General features: G+C 47.5%; 1 protein-coding gene across 1 annotated transcript in view; it reads left to right on the top strand.

Annotated features, from left to right (window-relative positions):
- The window catches only part of NSMF (NMDA receptor synaptonuclear signaling and neuronal migration factor), a 74,380-nt gene extending 54,387 nt beyond the window's left edge, over positions 1-19,993 (top strand). Inside the window, exons 7-16 of the mRNA XM_065418597.1 lie at positions 620-672; positions 4,946-5,035; positions 7,517-7,638; positions 9,129-9,212; positions 10,026-10,059; positions 10,399-10,469; positions 13,086-13,165; positions 14,311-14,413; positions 16,147-16,222; positions 19,896-19,993. Of these exons, the coding sequence (XP_065274669.1) occupies positions 620-672; positions 4,946-5,035; positions 7,517-7,638; positions 9,129-9,212; positions 10,026-10,059; positions 10,399-10,469; positions 13,086-13,165; positions 14,311-14,413; positions 16,147-16,222; positions 19,896-19,993 (811 nt within the window). The remainder of the gene's footprint in view (positions 1-619; positions 673-4,945; positions 5,036-7,516; positions 7,639-9,128; positions 9,213-10,025; positions 10,060-10,398; positions 10,470-13,085; positions 13,166-14,310; positions 14,414-16,146; positions 16,223-19,895) is intronic.
- Positions 19,994-22,891: the final 2,898 nt, after the last annotated feature.

Raw genomic sequence — 22,891 nt, 5'->3', positions numbered from 1 at the left:
CTTGGAGTGGAATTTAAAGATGGAAGAGGCCCCTGGGGGGGTCAGCGCAGGAACCCACCTGCCTAGCATTCAAGTCACTGTGAATGTTAGCACTGGAAGCACCCCCAAATGTGCTTTGGGAATGGGCAGAGCTGTGAGTGTGGCATGAGCATGGGGTGGGGAAGAGGACCTCTGCACTCCTGCTGTACTGTCTGGGGCAGGGAGGAGTGGAACACCTGCCTTTGGTTTCCAAGTGGACGTGAAGAGTTAGCAGCTCCTCGAGCCCTTTGCCAGCTAAGGTGGGCAGCATGCTCTGGGGCCGTGGGAAGGTAGGTGGGGAAGGGTGAATCAGGGAGTGGAGGCAACAGCCCGGAGGAGGTTGCGTGAGGATGGCTGATGCACAGCAGCTCCGTGGCACAGGGATTGAAAGGGAACACAGCCGCTCCCTTCAGCTGGCAGACGAGCCGCACCCTGGCCACTGAACAAATGCAGCTGGAGTTGCTCTGGGAGTTCTGTTGTGCCCTGTGTGACTGCATTTAAATGCCTGGAAAACGGGAGCCTTCCCCCTGCTGCTACTGCTTGGGTCAGTTGGTTGCTGACCCCAGCGCTCATCACTGGGTTTGTGTTGCTTTTCTTTCAGGAATTTTCGGAAGCATTTGCGCATGGTGGGGAGCCGCCGGGTGAAAGCGCAACGTGAGTAAGAAGCCACAAAGCATGGCCGGGAGATGGGAGGCAGAGGGTTAATGCTGATGGGACATGAGGCTGGAGAACGGTGCTGAGGAACCAGACTCCTCTGTAATTAGTCATTGTTTTGCTGTCTGTTGTAAGCGGAGAACTGGAAAGCACCTGGCACAGGTGCTGAGACAAGGTTTTCCTCCCTCACACTGCTGTGTGTAGAGAAGAGGCCAGCTGGTCCCCCAAGCCTCCATACACACCAATGTATGACACTGGCTGTGTGACGTGACATAGCATAGCATAGCAGGCAGCGCGACATGACATAGACCCCTTCCCCTCATTGGGTAGGAGTCCCAGCGTGCAGAGTCCACGTTGTTGTCAGGGCCGTGCAGGAGCAGTCAGGAAGGGGTCCCCAGCTCTGTGTGGGATACAGGTGCATGTGGCTCCTGTACTCACTAATGCTAGAGATGGGTACATAAGAGGGCTGCACTGCACTACAGGGTTAGACTCCCTCATTAAGTCGCTCTGAGAGAGATGCAGCGCGTAATGAGGGCTGCCAGGCTTCTCACTGCTTCATGGGGCACAGCTACAAACCAGGGAGGCTTTGTGTTTTCACAGGGCTGAGCTGTCCCTTTCCCACCTCTCTCCTCCCATCCTGCTCACCGCTCCCCACCCCCCACCTGCTGCCCTCACCTCCTGCCTGCCCGAATTAACTCTGCCACTGTAGTGTGACTAGTGGGCTCTGGCAGCTGGGGAGCGTGACAGTTTCCGCTTAAATAAAGAGAGTTCTATCCATGGGGCCTGAAGGGTGACTGTAAGGGCTACAGACAGGGTGGCAGACATATGGGCCAGGACCCTGTCCTGCGGCCAGCAGTTCCCTCTGTAATTACCAAGGCAATCTGATTTGCAGCTCAGAAGTTGGGCACAGACCCCTGTCCCCTTCTTTCACCCTCCTCTTTCCTAGTAGTGGCCATTTGTACACACCATGGCGGTGGGGGGCCATGAATCCCCACACCCCAGACTCAGAAGGAGTTGCTTTCCAGCTTCCTTCCCCCATCCCTTCTGCCGGTGTGAGCCCTGTGGTACCTTCTCTCTGCCTCTCCCCTACCACTGAGCCCAGCAGCACTGGGCCCGCGGAAGAGGCTGCTTTCCTACCAACCCTCCCAGCTGTTGCCACTACTGAGCCCAGGTTCCGGGAATCGCTGCTTCTTTCGCTGTCTCCAAGAACAGGACCCAGAGGGAGAACCCCTCATGGGGAGGTGTGAGATGGGTAGGGGTGGAGTAGGAAAAGAGATGTGAGGAGAATGACCAAGTGGGCCATGTGTGGAAGGGAGGAGATGGGGGCCAGGGAGAGGCAAAGGAGGGGACCCTCATGAAAGGTGGCTGGTATTAGGGGCTGGTGAGCTAGTCAGCAGCAGAGGGGAACATTGAACAACGCTTGGGGAAATAGTGCCCTTTGCAGTCACACTGCCACATTTTTCTCTTGCCAGTGAACCGTTTACTCCCGGCCCCCAAGCCCTATCAGCAAGGGCAGCTCACCCCTCAGCCCAGCACGTGTGTGACACCCCTGCATGGCCTGGTCCAGTTTGCTCCTGGGGGCTTGTCCAGGGAGGCCATTGCCATTGGGGTAAGAATCAAGTGTGCTGCACACAGTCATCCAGGATTTACTAAAGAAGTATGGGCTGGATGAATGGACTGTAAGGTGGATAGAAAGCTGGCTAGATCGTCGGGCTCAATGGGTAGTGATCAATGGCTCCATGTCTAGTTGGCAGCCGGTTTCAAGCGGAGTGCCCCAAGGGTCGGTCCTGGGGCTGGTTTTGTTTAATATCTTTATTAATGATCTGGAGGATGGAGTGGACTGCACTCTCAGCAAGTTTGCAGATGACACTAAACTGGGAGGTGTGGTAGATACACTAGAGGGTAGGGATCGGATACAGAGGGACCTAGACAAATTAGAGGATTGGGCCAAAAAAAACCTAATGAGGTTCAACAAGGACAAGTGCAGAGTCCTGCACTTAGGACGGAAGAATCCCATGCACTGCTACAGACTAGGGACCGAATGGCTGGGTAGCAGTTCTGCAGAAAAGGACCTAGGGGTCACAGTGGACGAGAAGCTGTATACGAGTCAACAGTGTGCTCTTGTTGCCAAAAAGGCTAACGGCATTTTGGGCTGTATAAGTAGGGGCATTGCCAGCAGATCGAGGAACGTGATCGTTCCCCTTTATTCGACATTGGTGAGGCCTCATCTGGAATACTGTGTCCAGTTTTAGGCCCCACACTACAAGAAGGATGTGGAAAAATTGGAAAGAGTCCAGCGGAGGGCAACAAAAATGATTAGGGGGCTGGAGCACATGACTTATGAGGAGAGGCTGAGGGAACTGGGATTGTTTAGTCTCCAGAAGAGAAGAATGAGGGGGGATTTGATAGCTGCTTTCAACTACCTGAGGGGGGGTTCCAAAGAGGATGGAGCTCGGCTGTCCTCAGTGGTGGCAGATGACAGAACAAGGAGCAATGGTCTCAAGTTGCAGTGGGGGAGGTCTAGGTTGGATATTAGGAAAAACTTTTTCACTAGGAGGGTGGTGAAGCACTGGAATGGGTTACCTAGGGAGGTGGTGGAGTCTCCTTCTTTGGAGGTTTTTAAGGCCCGGCTTGACAAAGCCCTGGCTGGGATGATTTAGTTGGGAATTGGTCCTGCTTTGTGCAGGGGGTTGGACTAGATGACCTCCTGAGGTCCCTTCCAACCCTGATATTCTATGATTCTATGAAGCTCTCAATAGCTGAGCTCCCCTTCAGGCAGGTGATACCAGTTGTGCTCCCACTTGGTGCTGTCGTGCTGCTGGTCAAGGCCTGCCGAGAATGAACCACCACTCCTAGGAGAGGGGTGTGTCTTCCCAATATGACTCTTCCCCTCCTTTTGTACACACTGTGGGCACGTCTAACTGCACTCCCGGCGAGTGATTGCCACTTGAGCTAGCTTTAACCTAGCTTTTACCAGAGAAGTGAAGCTACAGCAACATGCGCTTCGGTGTGGGCTCTACGAGACTGTCAAAGCCCCACAGGAAATTACCTAGGGTCCAGCCGGCGCTGATGCGGCTTCACTGCTTTGGCACCTGAGCTAGCTAGATTAAAGCTAGTCTGGGTGTGTCACATCAAACTGCAGTCACGCCCCCTGATAGCAGTCTAGACACTTCCTTTGACAAGTAATATAATAATTAACAGTGGTGACATTTGAAGTGGCATTACTGGTATCCAAGTTAGCCCCCTTTGAAATGGATTGGGAACAACTCATCTCAGAACTATTGTTTCAGGCTCTCTGCAGACTCAGGCAGACAACATTGCGGATAACACTCAGGTCATGTTTTCAAGAGATATGTTTTAAAAATGAAAGCTGAGGCTGCAGAACAATTGCGAGGCTTATATGTGTCCCTCTGCCTCCAAGCTAGTCCTTTACATCTCCCCCAAAGGTGCCCCCCACATCTTGGGAAACACCCCAACAAATTTCAGAGTAGCAGCCATGTTAGTCTGTATCCGCAAAAAGAACAGGAGTATTTGTGGCACCTTAGAGACTAACAAATTTATTAGAGCATAAGCTTTCGTGGGCTACAACCCACTTCTTGTAGCTCACGAAAGCTTATGCTCTAATAAATTTGTTAGTCTCTAAGGTGCCACAAATACTCCTGTTCTTTTTACCCCAACAAATAATAAGGATCTTCTCGTACTCTCATAGTGCATGTGCATGGAGATGTTGGAACTATAATTAATAAATTCAAGTTTGAGCAATAATGTTTAGGGGCAGATAGCTGCCCCTAAAGCAGATAGGGGATAGCTGCCCCTATAGCAGATAGGGAAGGGATAGCTCAGTGGTTTGAGCATTGGCCTGCTAAACCCAGGGTTGTGAGTTCCATCCTTGAGGGGGCCACTTAGGGATCTGGGGCAAAATCAGTACTTGGTCCTGCTAGTGAAGGCAGGGGACTGGACTCGATGACCTTTTGGGGTCCCTTCCAGTTCTATGAGAGAGGTATATCTCCATATTAAAACCAAATTCCTCTTCTGTGTCTCACTCACCAGCACACACTTGTGTGCAGAAATTGACACCTGTATCCCATCATGCATAGGCTGGGCACTTGTTTGTCACATGGGACGGACTCATGTTTGTCACATGGAAGAACAAATATGCAAGCGTGTTTGTGATCTTTAGCTTTGATGGAACCCTGCTGGGTGTTTTGGTTTTTGCTGGCAGAGCAGCGGTGGCTTTGGAGTCTGTTAATGTCCCGGTTTGGTTTTATCCTAGCATTTGGTGAGCGGCGAGAGAGAAGCTTCAGCAGGTCCTGGAGCGACCCAACTCCCATCAAAGCTGATTCCTTCCATGACTCTCGAGAAAGTGAGTTCTGAGACCTTTGAGCTTCTTCCCATGGCCAAAGCTGCCAACCAAGGCATTGATTGGAATCTCATAGGAGTGAACTGTCCATCCTTCTGGCCCCCTGTGATTGCTTCCTTTCATTAGAGCGAAGTAGTTAACACTCCGCATATGCACATGTAGCCTTACCTCTGGTGCTCTTTAGTTGCAGAATGAATGCCCAGCAAAGGCATTCTGCAAGCAAAGTGTGGCCCATAGGCTTGTCACCACTTCCCGTGTTCCATGAGGGCTAACCACTGCACTGCACTGCCATGTTCACACACGTCAGCATTCCAGGGGTTAATCGATCGCAGTGAAGCAGGCTGGGGCACATGAGGGCCAAACACCTAGTGCCTACCTATCCCAGGCTGGCAGGAAGTCGGGGCACAGGAGAGGTGACCCTTGAGATGTGTCTTTGGTTAACAGCTCTGCAGCTGGCACAATCTGGATTTAAGGTTTTACAGCAGAGATGGTCTACTGGGGGGACCTGGTCTCCCATGGCCCTGCAGAGGTTTCACATAGGTAACCCCGGCCACACTGTGTAAACGCCCTGCATAGGGGATCAGATGCTTGGGTGCAGATGTCCCCCAGGGATCCCCAGTGCCCTCTCTCTGCCTTTATAATGGGGCTGTTGTTTTATCTCAGCATGTTAGCAATAGTCCAGTGAAACCACTGCAAGCCCCTGGATTCCTATAGATCACTGACATATTCCAGGGTAGGGAAGTTATTCTCATGGTCGGGTAGGCCTGGGCCTTCCTGTTCTAGAGGTGGATCATATTGTTTAATCATTAAACTAATAAGCAAGGAACCAACTCTCCAAAGCCAGAGGGCATTGTGGGAGAGGGTGGGTGGGGAAAGCGTTCGAAGGACCAGGTTCAAAACATGACCTGATTGTTCCCAGGCAGTCTGAATTCTGCCCCTTCCCCAGCCATCTCAGCGACTAATGGAAAGGGAGCGTTTCAGAAGGGGTATGTTCTCCTCTGCACCTGTCACTGACCCTCTGGCTCCCACAGGCTAGCACTGGGGCCTTGGCTCTCTTGCCTGGGGAGGTCTAGGTTGGATATTAGGAAAAACTTTTTCACTAGGAGGGCGGTGAAGCACTGGAATGGGTTCCCTAGGGAGGTGGTGGAATCTCCATCCTTAGAGGTTTTTAAGGTCAGGCTTGACAAAGCCCTGGCTGGGATGATTTAGTTGGGAATTGGTCCTGCTTGGAGCAGGGGGTTGGACTAGATGACCTCCTGAGGTCCCTTCCAACCCTGATATTCTATGATTCTATTGCTTAACAGTGCCTGAGTCGCTGGCTTCAGGAACCATTCTTAGCCTTTAGTGTGTTGTTATTTTATTTTGATTTCGAAGTATGTTTTCCCCAAGGAGCATCAAACAGCATGAGGCAGTAATTTATGGGAGCAGATTGAGGCCTGCTGGCAGGGCCGGCTCCAGCATTTCTGCCGCCCCAAGCAAAAAAAAAAAAAAAAAAAAAAAGCCGCGATCGGCGGCGGCAGTTCGGTGGCAGGTCCTTCGCTCCTAGAGGGAGTGAGGGACCTGCCGCCCCCAAATTGCCGCAGGTGCCGCCCCTCTCCCTTGGCCGCCCCAAGAACCTGCTTGTTAAGCTGGTGCCTGGAGCCGGCCCTGCCTGCTGGGTTTTTCTGGGACAGCTGCTGAGTGACTTTAGAGGGCTGCACCATTACAGTTTGGCAGGTCCTAAAAGTCCGATGAGTTTCTTTGACCTGCAAAGAAACTCTGAATCCTGGGGTGCCACGTTGCCACAACCTGCTGCGACACGCCAGTTCAAACGCCATCGTTTCTTGAACCGCAGGATTCCAGCTCAGTCTGGGTAGCATGTGGAGCTGAATCTAGCACTGACTGAGTAACTCCGGAGTGACTGAATGCAGCGCAACACTTCTGTGCCCCAGGGAGCGCTGCCATCAAATTGCCTCTAAAATAAGGGAGCTCTGTGCATTATTGCTCTTTCTTAGGGTATGTCAGCGCTGCAGTCAAGGTGTGGGATTGTAGCATGTGTAGACAGACCCACACTCGCTTTCATCGAGCTAGCTCGGGTTCCTAGAGCAGTGAAGTTGCAGCATCATGGGCTAGTTACCCGAGTCATTCCCCAGGGCCCTGGACGAGCTGGTACAGGCTGCACTGCTATGTTTAGTCATGCTAGCTGCATTCAGGCCAGCGTGGCTCTGCCTATGTGTGTTGCAGTCAGCCCCCCAGTTGCAGCACAGGCACACCCTATCGTTATCTGCCTGGTTAAACGGCCCAAAGGTTAGGGGTGAAGCACTGAACCCTTTGGAACGGTCCCTGTGGTGACTCTTGACACTTTGGGAATGAAGGTTGTAAGCCTGGTGGCGCGTGATACATTGAACAAGTTAGTCACCCTGCCAACAGGATGGGGTGGAGAAGGCAAGAAGCCCTGTGGCCTGGTGCCTGGTGTAATGCTTCTGTCCTGCTGTTGTCTGGCAGGCCATGATCTTCAGGACTACTGCTGTGCTCTGGATGATGACTTTGACTTGAACTGGGAAACAGAGAAGGAACTTGAAGCTCTGGCATGTGATGGAGATGACTTTATTCCACCCAAAATAATGGTGAGGGCTGTTCCCACCCCCCACCCTCCCTTGCCCATGCACCTCATTCATCTTTTCACAGTTGCTGATTAGGTATTCATGGAAGAAGGGCAGAACCTTCAGATCTCTCTTGGGGCTACTAGGGGGTAAGGGAGGACGCCATTTGTGATGAGGCATAGAAAGGAAATTACCCAGCTTGGTTCTCAGATCCTAGGGGGAGTGTGCAGGGCTGGCAGTTAGAAACACCCTCCCTTCCTCATTTGACTTGTACACTGCAGCTCCACGATGCCGTTTGTGCACTTTAACCTGTTCCTATAGGCTAGGCCCTTCAGCCTTCCCTCCTTTTTACTCCTGTTCTCGCTGGTCTGGTTTAGTGATGTCCTTACGTAGGGTCAAATCCTGACGTCCTTCCTTAGCCCTCACTCAGGCAAACGACCATTGACTGAGCAAAAACTGAGTACAGAACTCTGAGTTTGACCCCTACTCAAGTGGCTAGTTGGGCAGCAGGACCATTAGGGCATTGCTGATGCTACATCTGAATGGGCCACTGCTTTGGCATGCCATTGGGTTGCTAATATAGAGGATAGTGGTGGTGAGGTTGTCTTTTCCTTATACTCCTCCATTTTATTCTTTCTCTGGCATCCCCCCACCAAGGCAGATTTTTTTTCCTAGTGCAAGGGATGGGGGTGTCAGGGTAAGACATCTCCCCCCAGGTTTAACAGGATATGGAAATATGAGGCCCGATCCTCCTTTAACTTACTGTCTGGGTCTAGGTCAAGAGGGACTTGAGTTGTGTCAGCAGAGCCACGATGGGGTGTACTCCCACTGAGCTTTGTCACTGGGCTGACGCTCCAGGCACTTCCTTAGTTAACATTTCACTGGTGCAGCTGACTAGCCTCCCTCAGTGCTGATGGTGGCTGGCTTGCTGAGCTGTTCCCTTGCTACAGCCTGAATGCAAAAGGACAGGCCGGGAGTAGAGAGGGTTTCTTAGTATGGCTGATGAAGTGAGCAGGCAAGGAGCCCAGGGGCTAGAGAGGGCCTAGCAGAGGAGTGGCCAGGATATTCCTACTGAGCAGGCTTTCACTTGAGTTACCAGCAGGGGGAGGAATCCCAGCTTTCCCCAGATACCAGTTATGAATTTTGGCTTGACGGCCTAGTTGATGCCATGTCAGGAGGGTGCCTTTAAGCAAAGGCCCTTGCTGCAATCACAACCGTATTGCATAATGTGTTTGGCGGTCTTAGGCCATACCACTATTTTCTATACATGGAGGGACTAGGTGGGCCCAGGGTCCCTGCTATTTGCTTTCTACAGTTCAGAGAGAAAATAGAAATAGCCTCTTTTAGCAGCTTATTTCTGACCTGAAAGAAGAAATATTTGCATCCAGAGGGATTATGGAGACTTCTTATGGAATAAGGATGCAGACAACATCACTCCCAGTGTACAGTGCCTGCCCACAGTCCCTTTGTGTCTCTGCTCATGACCCATTTCTATTTCTCATTTCCATTCCTAGCTTATTTCTTCCAAGGTCCCCAAAGCTGAGTACATCCCAACGATTATCCGCAGGGATGACCCCTCCATCATCCCCATTCTCTACGTGAGTAGCCTAGCTCTTTGCATGTTCATTGGGTACTGGAACGTTGGGTTGGCTCATAAGTGGAAATGAGTTTAGTGATTGTATCCTAGTCCCTAGATGGCATCAGAATGCCTCAGAAGAACCATTGCACAACTGAGCAAAGCTGGCAAATACCTGCTCAAGAGAGGCCCAGTATTTTGGCAGCAGACATATTAGGTCAGGATTCAGGTTTATTGGCAGAGCTCTGTGGGGTGCCCAGGACTGGAATAGTGGGGTGGCTGCAGGACAGGATGAGGGGCACTATCAGAAGCATGTGTCTAGGGACCTGGGACTGGAGTAACAAGGGGGCTGTGAGCTGGGACTGAGGAGCATCGTCCATGCTGTGTGACACCAGGAGTTGAATAGCGTCAAGGTTGCAGGTCAGGACTGAGGCACATTAGCAGAGCTCTGTGTGTTGGAAGGCTCCACAGTTCTTTGCTGCATTTGACCCGTTCCTAGACAGTTCAGGACTCCACGTATCTCTGCAGTGGACCTCAGTCCTGGGCTCATCCAACACATTTCCCTATTCAACACACAAACAATGTGCAGTATTTACTTTTTGAAGTCCACCTACTTCCTGTAACTTACAAAGTTTATGTTTATTGTCACACATGGGTCTTAACATAAGGGCAATGATGCTTGTGATGTTGACTGAGACCACCAGTTGGTTTAATTGAATCCCAACTTATGTGCTTACCTAGTGTAGCATTGTTCTCTGTCGCATGAGGAGATCTCTTTAAACGATGAGTATCTAGCAGCACCTAGGTTTGAAACATCCTTTCTGTTCGGTTCCAGGATCATGAACACGCCACCTTTGAAGATATTCTAGGTACGTAAGTGTTATTTTCTTTGTCTTTTCCCCCACTCAAAGTTTCACGTGAGCAGTAAGAGGGAGCTCTCCGGTGCATGGGGGATTTCATTGTAATCCAGTGTTCTATTGCATCCAGCCTCCATTGGGAAAAACTATGGATTCCTGACTCCCAAAGTTCTAAAGTCCGGGGCCTGTTTTGAAATCAGTGGGACCTGTGGGTGTTCAGCACCTCTGAAAGTCAGGCCCATGATGTCTTACAGAATAAACACAAGTGAGAGATAGTGAAAATCTCTGTAGAAGAGCCAGTGTTTCACCTTCTGTGTGGCTCACGTGTCTTCCCTTCACTGTTTTCTGCAGAGGAAATAGAGAAGAAGCTTAACGTTTATCGGAAAGGCTGCAAGATTTGGAAGATGCTGATTTTCTGTCAGGTACGTGATCGGCATTGGGGCCCTTGGCACTTTATTAAAAGCCAGTATTTTCTCCAGGAACAAATTAACTCCAGAAAACAATATTCCAAAGCCAACCTGCAGCAGGCTTTTATGAAAGCAATCACGTCTATTCAATTCCCATTTCTCATTGGTTGACCTCTGAGCATCCTCAGCTTGCTGTGATGGCAGCAAAGGACATTTGGCTTAGTGCAGCAAATGCAGGGTTTGGCAGCTTTTCAACAGCTTTCTAGCAAATCCAGGCAATCTGACTTCAGAAGGAAACTCACAGACAAAGGGGCAGGGATTTGGAGCTTGATAGTTATTGATTACTTTCATAAAGTATCCTGCAGTATGCGTTAATACAGGAACACAGGAACTTCTATACTGGATGAGGCCAGGGTTCCTGTCCCTGCCAATGGCCAGCACCAGACCGTGCCGTGAGCAGTTATGGAGTGACTTGCCCAAAGAGAGGTTTTTGCTGAGTCTTCTCATGCCCTGGAGCAGGAATGTTGCAATCCAACCAAACTTTTGAGATTTTTGTTTTTAATTCTTGCTGAAATAACTATGGATTTTCTCACAATCCATATAAATGTTGAATCCTTGTGTCTTCTACAATTAGAGTAATGATGGTTTTCCATGCCTCCTGGCCTCTGTTTGCCTATCATTTCCCTACCCCACACCATCAGAGATCCTTAAAGCAGCAATACCAGCCAGTGATTCAATGACTTTATCATTTTTGTGTAGGCTGTACTTGCTTACTAGATAGATTCATAGATTCCAAGGCCAGAAGGGACCATTGTGATAATCTAGTCTGACCTCCTGTGTAACACAGGCCAGAGAACCTCCCCAAAAGATCTTTTAGAGAAACATCCAATCTTGATTTAAAAATTGCCAGTGATGGAGAATCCAACTCAACCCTTGATAAATTGTTCCAATGGTTAATTACTCTCACTGTTAAAAAATTTAGGCCTTATTTCCAGTCTGAATTTGTCTGGCTTCAACTTCCAGCCATTGGCTCATGTTACACCTTTGTCTGCTAGATTGAAGAGCCCATTATCAAATATTTGTTCCCCATGTAGATATTTACAGACTGATCAAGTCACCCGTGAACCTTCTCTTTGTTAAGCTAAATAGATTGAGCTCCCCGAGTCTATCACTCTAAGGCAGGTTTTCTAATCCTTTCATCATTCTCCTGGCTCCTCTCTGACCTCTCTCCAATTTATCAACATCCTTCTTGATAGGAAATATCCCTGAATGTTCAGATAAAGTTTCCAAGTGAGATGAATTTCTTGGTCTCCCTTATTATTCCCCAATTTTCATATTTACACCGTGAAGATTTTAATCCAGAAATGTTATTGAGTCTTTCAAGAGCAGAGTTGGCTAAATAGTTAAAGAAAAACCCGAACTCTGATTATAAATATGTGCATGAATAAAGTGCAGAGTTCAGTTTGCTATGATCTGTGGGGGCATCCTGTTTACTATTCAAAAGTATAGGGGTGGCTACTGGGGGAAATGTTTTATATATTTTAAAACTTTCAAGAATTTAAGTGTTAAGGCTATTTGGCTGAAAATTCATACTGGGAACTGCATCTGTTGCCATTCACTATTCTCCTGTCTCAGCCGTTTGAGTCATCCAGTCAGGAAGAAGAAACAATACCATGTGATTTAGGCAACCAATCACTCCGCATGCATAGCAAAGAGGGAATATTCTAAGCGAACAGTTTGTGGACAACCTGAAAGCTGAAAATTATTCAGCAACTCCTAATGTAGCAGCCGTGCTCCCGGAACCCAGGGGTGGTTCTCACATGAGACAGCAGCTGAAAACGGGACCAAGTTCACACCAAATTCAGGGCAGGATTCTGTGCAGCTATGCTGCAGGTTCACAGTGGGGAAGCAGTGGCCATAAGGAGCCTTCCCCCCTGCATGTGGCCGTGTAAGAGCTGGGCAGAGCTGTAGCCCCGGCACTGTCCGGAGCACAAGGATGGTTGTCTAACAGCTCCCCTAGGGATGTCTGGTGCTCCAGAGGAGAGGGGTGTAATGTAGGCTGAGCCAGGGCTCCATTCCCAGCTGGCTGGCCATCTACAGGGAGAGATCTGGGGGTCCCTTGCTGAGGCAGACTGCCTCCAATGCTGCTCCTGGGCAGATTGTGCCAAATCCTGAAGCCTTTGCTGAGTTTTCACTCAGTTGTTACTCAAGAAAATGTCAATGGGAGTTTTTCCTGAGTAAGGACCAAGTGAAAACTTATTTGTTACATGGATACAGGTGCCCTTTGAATTCTTCAGCACCATACGGTCAGAATGCTGTACATCCGTGAGCCACACAGCTGGCCCGGACCACTATATTTGCCAGTCAGTTAACCAACATCTCTGAGGCTAAGATCCCACCTAAGGCAAGAAGTGGAGGCCAGGGCAGTTTATCCATCTGCCTGGAGCAAAGTCAACCTGCTTTGTGATTTTAGTGTCACTCACAGACTGGAGAGTGTCTGCTCTGCCCCCTCCAGTGCTTCTCAAACAGTCCCGCAGGAGTCTAGTCACTAGCAATGGGAAAAGCCAGTCCATTTCTCTGAGGCCAGGGCAGCGTGGTGTGCTACCGTCTCTCTCTCTCTTCTCCATGCAGGGAGGTCCTGGCCACTTATATTTGTTGAAGAATAAAGTTGCCACCTTTGCCAAAGTGGAGAAGGAGGAAGATATGATCCTGTGAGTCGCTTTGTTATTTCCCAACCCTGGGTGCCCTTTCTCTGGTCTATTTAATGTAGATGGGGGTGGGTAGGCTAAAGTTTTATTCATATATTCATTGTGATAATCTAGTCTGACCTCCCGCGTAATACGGGCCAGAAAACTGCCCTGCATTCATTCCTGTTTGAAGTAGCGCAGAGCTTTTAGAGAAACACCCCGTCTTGAATTAAACATGGCCAGTGATGGAGATCGATCATGATCCTTGGGAAATGGTTCCGATGGCTAATTCCCCTCATGATTGCAATGTGCACCCTAGTTCCAGTCTGGATTCGTCCGGCTTCAGCTTCCAGCCATTGGATCTTGTTACCCCCTTGTCTGCTAGACTGAAGAGCCCATTAGCAAATATCACCAAGTCAGCCCTTAACCTTCTCTTTGTTAAGCAGACTAGCTTGAGCTCCTCAAGTCTCTCGCTTTGTCTACTGGGGTTCTCTGTCTGGGCCTTTACTCAGTACAACTGCTTTCGGCTGCTTTATTGCCCTCAGCATTCACCGATGCTACATTGTCTTTTTAAAAATGTCAATGCTGGTAATATCATGCAGCACAATTGTCAGGGGCAATTGGGACAAGGGGAGAAAAGAGGAAATCAGAAGGGAAAAGATGAAAGGAAAGTGTATTTAAAAACCCTGGCAACTATGAAGATGTAAAATTTAAAAGGTTTGGGACCAGTATTGAGGGGAGAGGAGTCCAACTGTGCTGCCGTGCTTGGCAGAGGCAGAGCTGAGGGTGAGTGGTCAAAGAATTATTCTATGGGGGGAAATGCCAATACTTGCAGCAAGAATTATTCACAACAATCAACTGGCCAAGCTCTGCTTTGGGAGCTCACCACTGTGCCATCCTGGAAGAGCATCAGCAACCCACCACATGTGAGTGCAGGTGCCCTGTGCTGCTTCAGACAGGTTCAACCCACCTTACAGGCATGGAACAGGTGAGGCGGGGGGATTTCCATGGAAAATCTTGCAAATGAGCTCAGGGAGAGAGGCTTGTGTCTCCTCCAGGGTGGTCCCACTTTGGTCTCCCTGGACAGCATGTGTCCAATGCCAGGGTGCCTGACTCTGCAGAGGGGGTGGATTTTAAATGGTAATTTTGTTTCCTCATATTACTTCCAGCTTCTGGAAGCGGCTGAGCCGATTGATGAGCAAAATCAACCCTGAGCCAAATGTCATTCACATCATGGGCTGCTACGTTCTGGGAAACCCCAATGGGGAGAAGGTAGGTGGCCCTGGGCCATGGCCAGAAGCTCTCTATGGGCAGGTCAGCTGGTGTGGCACAGAGTTGGTATATTTGATTAAAGGGCTTTCCCCTCTAATATTGAGGGGCATGTTGCCCTTTTCCCAGCCACTCTTCTCTAAGGATTTGCCTGCTTTGCAGACATGTGCTGCACATCCCACCTCATGAAGAGAGTAGCTCGGATGGTGTGTGTCTTTGAAAGGATAAGCCACCCTGTGGGCCGTACAGTAGATAGGCAGGAAGGGGTACTAGAGGTGGGAGATAGGCAGGAAGGGACTGTTCAGTTTGGCTTTTCAGGAAAAGTGAATAATGGGAACATAAGACCCTTCCTTGCAGCCGTAGACAAAGATCAGAGAATCATAGAAATGTTGGGCTGGAAGGGATCCCCAGACATCATCAGGTCCAGCCCCTGTGCTGAGGCAGGACCAAATAAACCTAGCCCATCCCTGACAGGTGTTTGTCCAATGTGTTCTTAAAAACCTCTAGTGGCAGGGATTCCACAACCTCCCTGGGAAGCCTATTCCAGTGCGTAACTAGTCTTCTAGATAGAAAGTTTTCCCTAATAACTAACCTTGCTGAAATCTCCCTTGCTGCAGATTAGGCCCATTACTTCTTGTCCTACCTTTAGTGGATGTGGAAAACAATTAATCACTCTCCTCCTTATAACAACCCTTAACATATTTGAAGAGGGTTGTCAGGTCCCCCCTCAGTCTTCTTTTCTCAAGACTAAACATGACCATAGGTCAGGTGCCCAGAACTGGACACAGTACTCCAGCTGAGACCTCACCCATGCTGAGTGGGACAGTTACCTCCCATGGCTTACATACAACACGCCTGCTAATACACCCAAGAATATTAGCTCTTTTCCCAACTGCATCACATTGGTGGCTCATACTCAGTTTGTGATCCACTATAACCCACACATCCTTTTCAGCAGTGCTACTGTCTAGTGAGGTTTTTCCACCTTTTGTCCCTACCAATAACCAAAAGGGCTGATTGGATTAGCCTGGGATATTCAAAGGGAACTAGGGTCAACGTGAGTTGGGCACCTAACTCCCTTAGGTCCCTTTGAAAATCACAGCCGTATTCAGCTACCCCTTCTAGGCAGGATTCTTCCAGTGGTTGTGTGCACTGGCTCTTATTGTCCAGCACAGGAGCTGTGAGCTGCTGGGGCATGGTTGGAGCAGGACCTTGCCTAGTGGTTGTGGTGGCAGTTCAGCATAATAGTGAGCATAGATCCAGGAGTCACCTACCAGTCGGAGGGTGACACCAGAGTCAGGGGCGAGAAGCCAAGCCAAAGGTCAGGGCAAGGCGTAGACTGGAGTGGATAGGAATCAGGTTGGAAGCAGAGGCTGGAGCAAGAGCTAGAGAAGGAAGTGGAAGCCAGCACAGCTGCACCATGGCATGCTTTGAGCAGCCACTCTGCTGCTGCCACTGCAAGGCTCAAGTAGCAGGCTGCTGGCTCCCTGCCCGGTCAGGAAGCATGGCCATTTGGAGAAGACTCACTGAGCTTGCTGGGTGGCCTAGCGACCAGGCTGGGAGCCAGCTGTTCTCCTGACGGGGCTGACCCAAAGGTTTGAGTCTGACTGCTCTGAAGAGTGCTGAGTTCTCTCGTTCCCCATTGCCCTGTGCCTGCCCATCAGTTATTTAATTTGAAGCACCTGGAGTGCCTCTTTTGCGTCAGCCACTAACTTTTAAATCTCGTCTCATTTCAGCTATTTCAGAATCTGAAAAACCTAATGAATCCTTATAGGGTTGTCTTTGAATCACCATTGGAACTTTCAGCTCAAGGTAATTTCTTCTGCTATAAATGTGAGGGTGCGCTCCTCCAGCATCACTGCCTCCTCCATGGGCCCCTTTCACAAAGAAGCACTTTTCAACTTCCGGAAGCCCTGCCCCAAAAAGCCAAGTCACTGAAACCTTCCCCTGTTTGTAATGACTTTATCATTGATTTGTATGGTGGATTCCTCCTGGTCCGGCTTTTCCCCTTTCATATTTCCTCCCCTTTTTGCCTTTCAATTGCACCCATCATTGTGTTTGTAGCTGGAGAGTGCTCTCCAGAGCTAATGCAGATCAACAAAAAGGGCCTGTAACAGGAGCTGAGCTAATAACTGATGTTTTGGTTTGATGGGAGTTCCAAACAATTGAAAAAAAATTCAGTTCGGGTTGAATCGAATCTGAAATTTTCAAAATTTTGGGTGACTCAAAAGAAGTCCATTTCAGGTCTGTGCCAAAGCAGGGACTTGAACCTTGAGCTCCTACGTGAGGTAAGTGCCCTAGCCACTGGGCTTAAGGGGCAGAAAAGTAGCACCTCTTCCTCTGGCTACTTTGTGACTGACTGAAGCTTTGTGTCAAATTTGCAAATAGTTTCAAGTCAACAGAAACTGCATTTTTTGTCAAATAAACTTTTCTTTAAAAAAATGTTGCCCAGTTCTACGTGGAACTAATACTGACCCTTCTGGGCAGAGGTAGCGTAGGAGATTTGGTAAGTTACCAGAGCATGCTGAGCTCAATAGGAGAGAAGCACATGCACATCTGGGAGTAGAATCTTTTCCTTAATGATGCATGTGAGTATTTCTCCTCCAGAGGATGCTAAACAACAGCACTAGTTCTGAACAGACTGCCCATGCTAACAGGAGAGCTGAGTGTGAACCATCTTTTCATAGTCTCTTCTTGTCTGTAGTTTGAAAGAGAGAATGTTTGATGCCATCTCAGAGCCCTGGTGCTCCCTGTCCAGTGTCCATCTTCAGATGTCGCCATCCCAGATGCTTCAGCGGAAGAAGGTTTAAAATAAATCAGAATGCACTGAGGGTGGAAAAATTCCTTCCTGACCCCTGATGGTGGCTGGCTGAAAACCAGGGCTGCTGAGTCCTACCCCCCACCATTGCAAGCATCCACATCATACAATTGCACTCATAAATTTTGTCCAGCTCTTTCTTAAACCTAATCAAGTTCTTTGCCCCCACAACTACTATTGGAAGTCAGTTCCAGAACCTCCTCCCTCTGATAGAAACCATTGTCTAATTTGCAGCCTGAATTTGTTCATGGCCAGTTTATATCCATTTGTTCTTGTGCCAGTACTGTCCTTTAGCTTAAGTAGCTCTTCACCCTCCCTGGTATTTAATCATAGAATAGCAGGGTTGGAAGGGACCTCAGGAAGTCATCTAGTCCAACACTCTGCTCAAAGCAGGACCAATCCCCAGATAGATTTTTGCCCCAGATCCCTAAATGGCCCTCTCAAGGATTGAACTCACAATCCTGGGTTTAGCAGGCCAATGCTCAAACCACTGAGCTATCCCTCCCCCCAATGTGTTTAGAGAGAGCAATCATATGCCCCTCAGCCTTCCTTTTGCTAGACTGAACAAGCCAAGCTCTTCCAGTCTCCTCTGATAAAATAGGCCCTCCATTCCCCTGACCATAGTAGTTCTTCTCTGCACCTGTTCTAGTTCACATTCATCTTTCTTGAACTTGGGTGACCAGAATTGTACAGAGTATTCCAAACAAAGTCTTACCAGTGCCTTGTACAATGGCATTAATACATCTCTGTCTCTACTGGGTATGTCATGCCTGATACATCCAAGGATTGCATTTGCCTTTTGTCCAGCTGCATGACATTGATGGCTCATAGTAGTCTTGTGATTGACCCAACACCCAGCTCTCTCTCCTCCTCCTGTAGCTTGTAGCAGAAATTCTTATTAGACCCTAAGTGCATGACCTTGCAATGTGTACTATTGAATTTCATCCCATTTTTGCCACTCTAGTCTTCAAAGTTATCCAGATCTTCCTGTATAAAAATCCGATACTCCTCTGTATTGACAACGCTTCCCAACCTTCAGCAAATTTTATTAGCACTCCTACTCTTTGTGCCGTGGTCATTAATAAAAATACTGAATAAGATTGGTCCAAAGACTGATCCTTGAGGAACTCTACTGGTAACCTCCCTCCAGTCCGATACGTCATCTTTCAGCATACCCTGTTGCCTTCTCCCCTTTAGCCAGTTCCTTGTCCACCTTACAATTTTTGTACTGATCCCCATCTTCCCTAATGTAACTAATAATTTACCATGTGGTACTGTGTCCACATATTTTAGATCTATTTATTTGTATTACTGTAGCACGGAGGAATCTAGACACTGTACAAATACAGAACAAAAAGACAGTCCCTCCCTCAAAGAGCTTTCAATCTGCAAGAAGGTGAACACCCTCATTCTGTTTGACCTTAACAAGATCATCCTCAACTCCCACTGACTTGGGTTGAGGGTCCTCAGCATTTTGCCAGGAGGGGCCCTGCATTTTCAAAGTGCATGCCTAAGATCCACAACAAAACCATGCAGTGGCGCATGGCCTTGTGCAGAGAGTTAATTGTATCAATTCAACAGAAAAGATTGTGCTTTCTGCAAACAATAAATGTTGTAGGTGGTGCCCAGCAGAGCGGTTCTTGGCTCTGCAGGAGAGCAGGGCTTGAGACTGCATTGCAATTTTTTCATCTCGATAAATCTAGGACACATAACGTAACAACTTTAATCCCTGGCTACCCATCATGCAGACATCTCAAACTGACCTTAATCAGCTGTGAAAGAGAAAAGTCCTTCCCTCTGTTTTGCTTTTTAGAATCTAGGATTGTTTGTTTTTCTTATGCTTTGTGGGGGTTTGGGTTTTGTGAAGCTACACTGGCCACCTCCATTGCAGGATTTCTGTAAAGTGACTGTCCTAGTGAAATACTTCAGTCAAGCAGGTGCAAAAAGGATTCACACCAGTAGCGAAACCACCCAAGTCCACGTTTTCCCCCAAAGTGTTCTGCTGAACTTTTCACTTTGGCAAAAGAGAGATCTGGGTAGCTAAAGTGATCTTTTGCCTTATCAAACTCACTGCAGCCATGGAGATTGGAGATCTCATAAGCATGAAGGAGAGGGGCCTCTGTTACTGTCTGACAGGTCTGACTGTACCTTCTTTTGGTCCATAACTTTCCAATAGGCCAGTGGCGTGTTCCCTGCTGTCATTCTAGCTAGTCTCTCCCAGAGCTGGAGTTACAGAGCTGGAGTGAGTTGTACTGTGACTCTCAGCAGCCACTGATTATCACCTGTGCTGGCAATTTGTGCAGGGAGGCCAAGAACAGAATGGGACATGGAGACAGAGCTGTATCTCACCTTCTGGGTGCGGGTGGGCCCACACTGGCAGGCTGTTAGGAGTGGAGCCCGCCTTGCTGTTGCCTGGGCTCTCCAATGTTGAGTATGAATAATATGGTCACCCATTTTGGGGGTTGTACTTTCAGATGGGGCATGTGATGCCCTGAGTGAGTGACAGCTGTCAGCAATGTCCCTACATGAGACTCACAGACAGACTCTCCTGTGCACATCCATGAAACAGGGAGAATCAATCTTTTTGGCTGCTGCAGGCTGCTTGGTCTCTGCTCCGCCCAATGCATCACTGGGGTAATCTGTGCTTTGTTTTGGTTCTCATCCTAGGGAAGCAAATGATTGAAACTTACTTTGACTTCCGTCTTTACCGCCTCTGGAAGACTCGCCAGCATTCCAAACTGTTGGATTACGATGACATTTTATGAGCTGAAGAAGCCATTGCATGAGGAGAGTGATCACCAGTATCTCACAAGTCATGCTTGTGGCAGAGACTTTTTTCATTGGCACGGGGAGCCCTGCAGGAGGCAGCAGTGCTGAAGGGATGGAAGGAAGGGCTGTCAGGACGAAAGGCTTTTGGGTAAAGACAGAGGCTTGAAGGGGAATGGTGTGACTCCGCAGACACTGCCCGCAGAGCCTTTGTCTCTCAGAGGGAGCTGTGTCAAAGGGGAAATTTCCTTGCAGGACTGAGCTGTTTCAGGTCATGATGGGCCAGAATCAATTCCAGGTCCTTTTAAAGACATTTAAAGCTCAGGTTTTCTTATAAAAAAGTAAAACAAATAATCCTTGCACTATAGTAAAGCAGTGACTTGAAGCCCAGAGTGGGAAGGGCATTGTACTGATGGGTGCTCCCCAGTGGCAATCTTTGCTGTGCTAGGGATGTTGGAAGGCAAGGAACGCCATACTTAATCCTGCAAGCTTTGACCGGCAAAGTTCAGCAACCTAATGTCAATACACATTGAAATACAGAATTAGAGTTTAACGTATTTTGGTTTAATAGAAAATAAGTGCAATTTTTATACACAGAGGGGAAAACCCTCCCAATATTTAATTAGTTACAAATAACACATCAATAATCAATAGATGAGGTATTTTTTAGTCTGCTTGAAAATATATTCGAGATCGTAATATATCTTCTGTAGACATATTTAATCACCAGCAATATGATTTTAATGTTACTTAGCAGACCCTGCATGTCTGCTGCATTGATCAGTCCTGTTTGGTTTTGGTTTTATTTTTAATTTCAGAGTAGCTGTGTTACACTAATTGTATGTGTTCTTATGAATGTATATTGCCCCTCCAGTTAGACACAACTTTGTTACTTTATCTTTGCTACTTGCAAAACTGTATGGTTTTAGTTTTGCTGAAAGTTTAGGTTAGAAATACAGTACATGACTGAGTGGAATCTTGGTCAGTTTCATTAAGATATAACAATGAAGTAGAAATTAATAGCCATGTTAATTGTTCACTCAGTATATTGCTACATTTTAGAAAGATGAGCTCTTCTTGCAGACTGCAGGATGGAACAGAAGATTATTTGAGAATGAGAAATCCTCCGAGGAGGTTTAGGTGTTTGAATTAATAGAATGAAATACTTCTTGACGTATGTAGCATTGGTTAGTAGCATTTTGAATCTTTCCCACATTCATCTAGTTGCCAGTTTTTTCCAGCAATCTATTGAGCCGTTTGTAGTTCTCAGCTTTCCCTTCCAAATCCTCTTTGTCTGAGACAAACAGCTTATATAGCTCTCATTTGTGAGCAGCTATGGTTTTCGAATCTGGATTTGTGCTGAATATCTTTAAGGATATACTGTGGAATATCTTAACTTTTTTTTAGTCTTCTAGTCTCCTGAATGTCTAGGGGCTAAATATTACTGTAGTCTGCACAGGTCACCCTGGCCATTTGGGGCGATTATACCCTTTCTCTTTCAGAGAGGTAAAATATACAAGAGAATAACCATGGAGGGTTAGCTTGGGCCCCTGATGTGTTCATTTGTAAAAGTACCTGGCTGTGCAGTGCAGAAAAAAATTATGTATAAACCTTCTTTTGAATCGTAAAAAAAAAAAAAAAAAAAAGATTAGTTCTGATCTGTGGAAAATCCCCTTTCTCTTTCCTGCCCCATGTGTTGTTGTAATACTAGGGAGCAGGCCACTGGCTAAAACTGCTGACCCATGTACATTAATGACCTTTTATGTCAAATTTTTATGAAATAATCCACGTACAGTTAGTAGTGGGGGAGAGGGAGAGACAGTTTCCGATCATTAGAAATCACCATGCCGAAGCAAATAGTTCATCAATATCTGCTTGTGAATGACATGGCCCCAGCTATCGAGAAAGGTGAGCACATTGCTCTGCTTCTCCAGGCGGCCATCAGGATGCTCTGCTTAGCTGCTGGTCATTGGGGGCGCAATTCTTTTTCTAGTTGATTTATGCTCAGATTTTCAGACTAAAAGGATTCTTGGCATCATTACGGTGGCTTGGGAAGAAAATGTCATAGCACATTTGTTTAAAGCTATATGTCACTGAACTAACATTTGGCATGTGATCACCTCTCTGCTACGTCAGGAGGAGGTGTGAGTTGGATATTCTACGACAGCCTAGAAATGAAATGACAGTGACAGCATTAAGATGTTGACGCAAAAACGCATCCATATTTGATTCTGTCACTTTCCAGTTTGCTTTCGTGATTTGGGTTGTTGCGTACAATGTTAAGTGAAGAATGATAAAATGCTCTCTCGTCTCAAGTAAAGCCCCACTTCAGTGAATGTGATAGCATAAATGTAGCATTGTGAAAATACTATGTGACTCGGAAAGGGCCTTTAATATATACACTTTGGTAATTTATCTGTATAACTATTGTATATCTATTATGATTGAGCACTTCTAGAACTAGAGTTGCAGTAGAAAGGTAGACTGTACAGTTGCATAACCTATCCTATACGGAGATGTGAGTTTGAATGACTGTTTCAGACTGTTTTACTGGTCCAATTGACTGTATAGTGTAGTAGATTGAAAATAATGAATGCATTTCTCTCTTTTCCAAAGATCTATCCCATGTAGTTTTATATTATTATGACATGAGCAGATTCTTGTATTTGCAGTGATCATTTGACTAAAGGGATGAAAAAATGTTCTAAAAGCTATAATTGGGAGGACAGTATGGGGATTTTATACCTCCTGCCTATCAACTATTTAAAGCCTTTTGTGCTAATATCACATTGCAAGTTAATTTTGAAAGGAAGAAATTGTGTTTTCATCCACTTCTAGCTGGCTGATCCTTTAGAATGCCTGATGGAACAGGAAGGAGTCAGCAGGGTGTAGGATGA

The sequence above is a fragment of the Emys orbicularis genome, chromosome 18 (assembly GCF_028017835.1).
Source record: "Emys orbicularis isolate rEmyOrb1 chromosome 18, rEmyOrb1.hap1, whole genome shotgun sequence".
Lineage (NCBI taxonomy): Eukaryota > Metazoa > Chordata > Testudines > Emydidae > Emys > Emys orbicularis.
The sequence above is the reverse complement of the archived record's forward strand: the minus strand, read 5'-3'. Positions and strand labels throughout refer to the sequence as shown.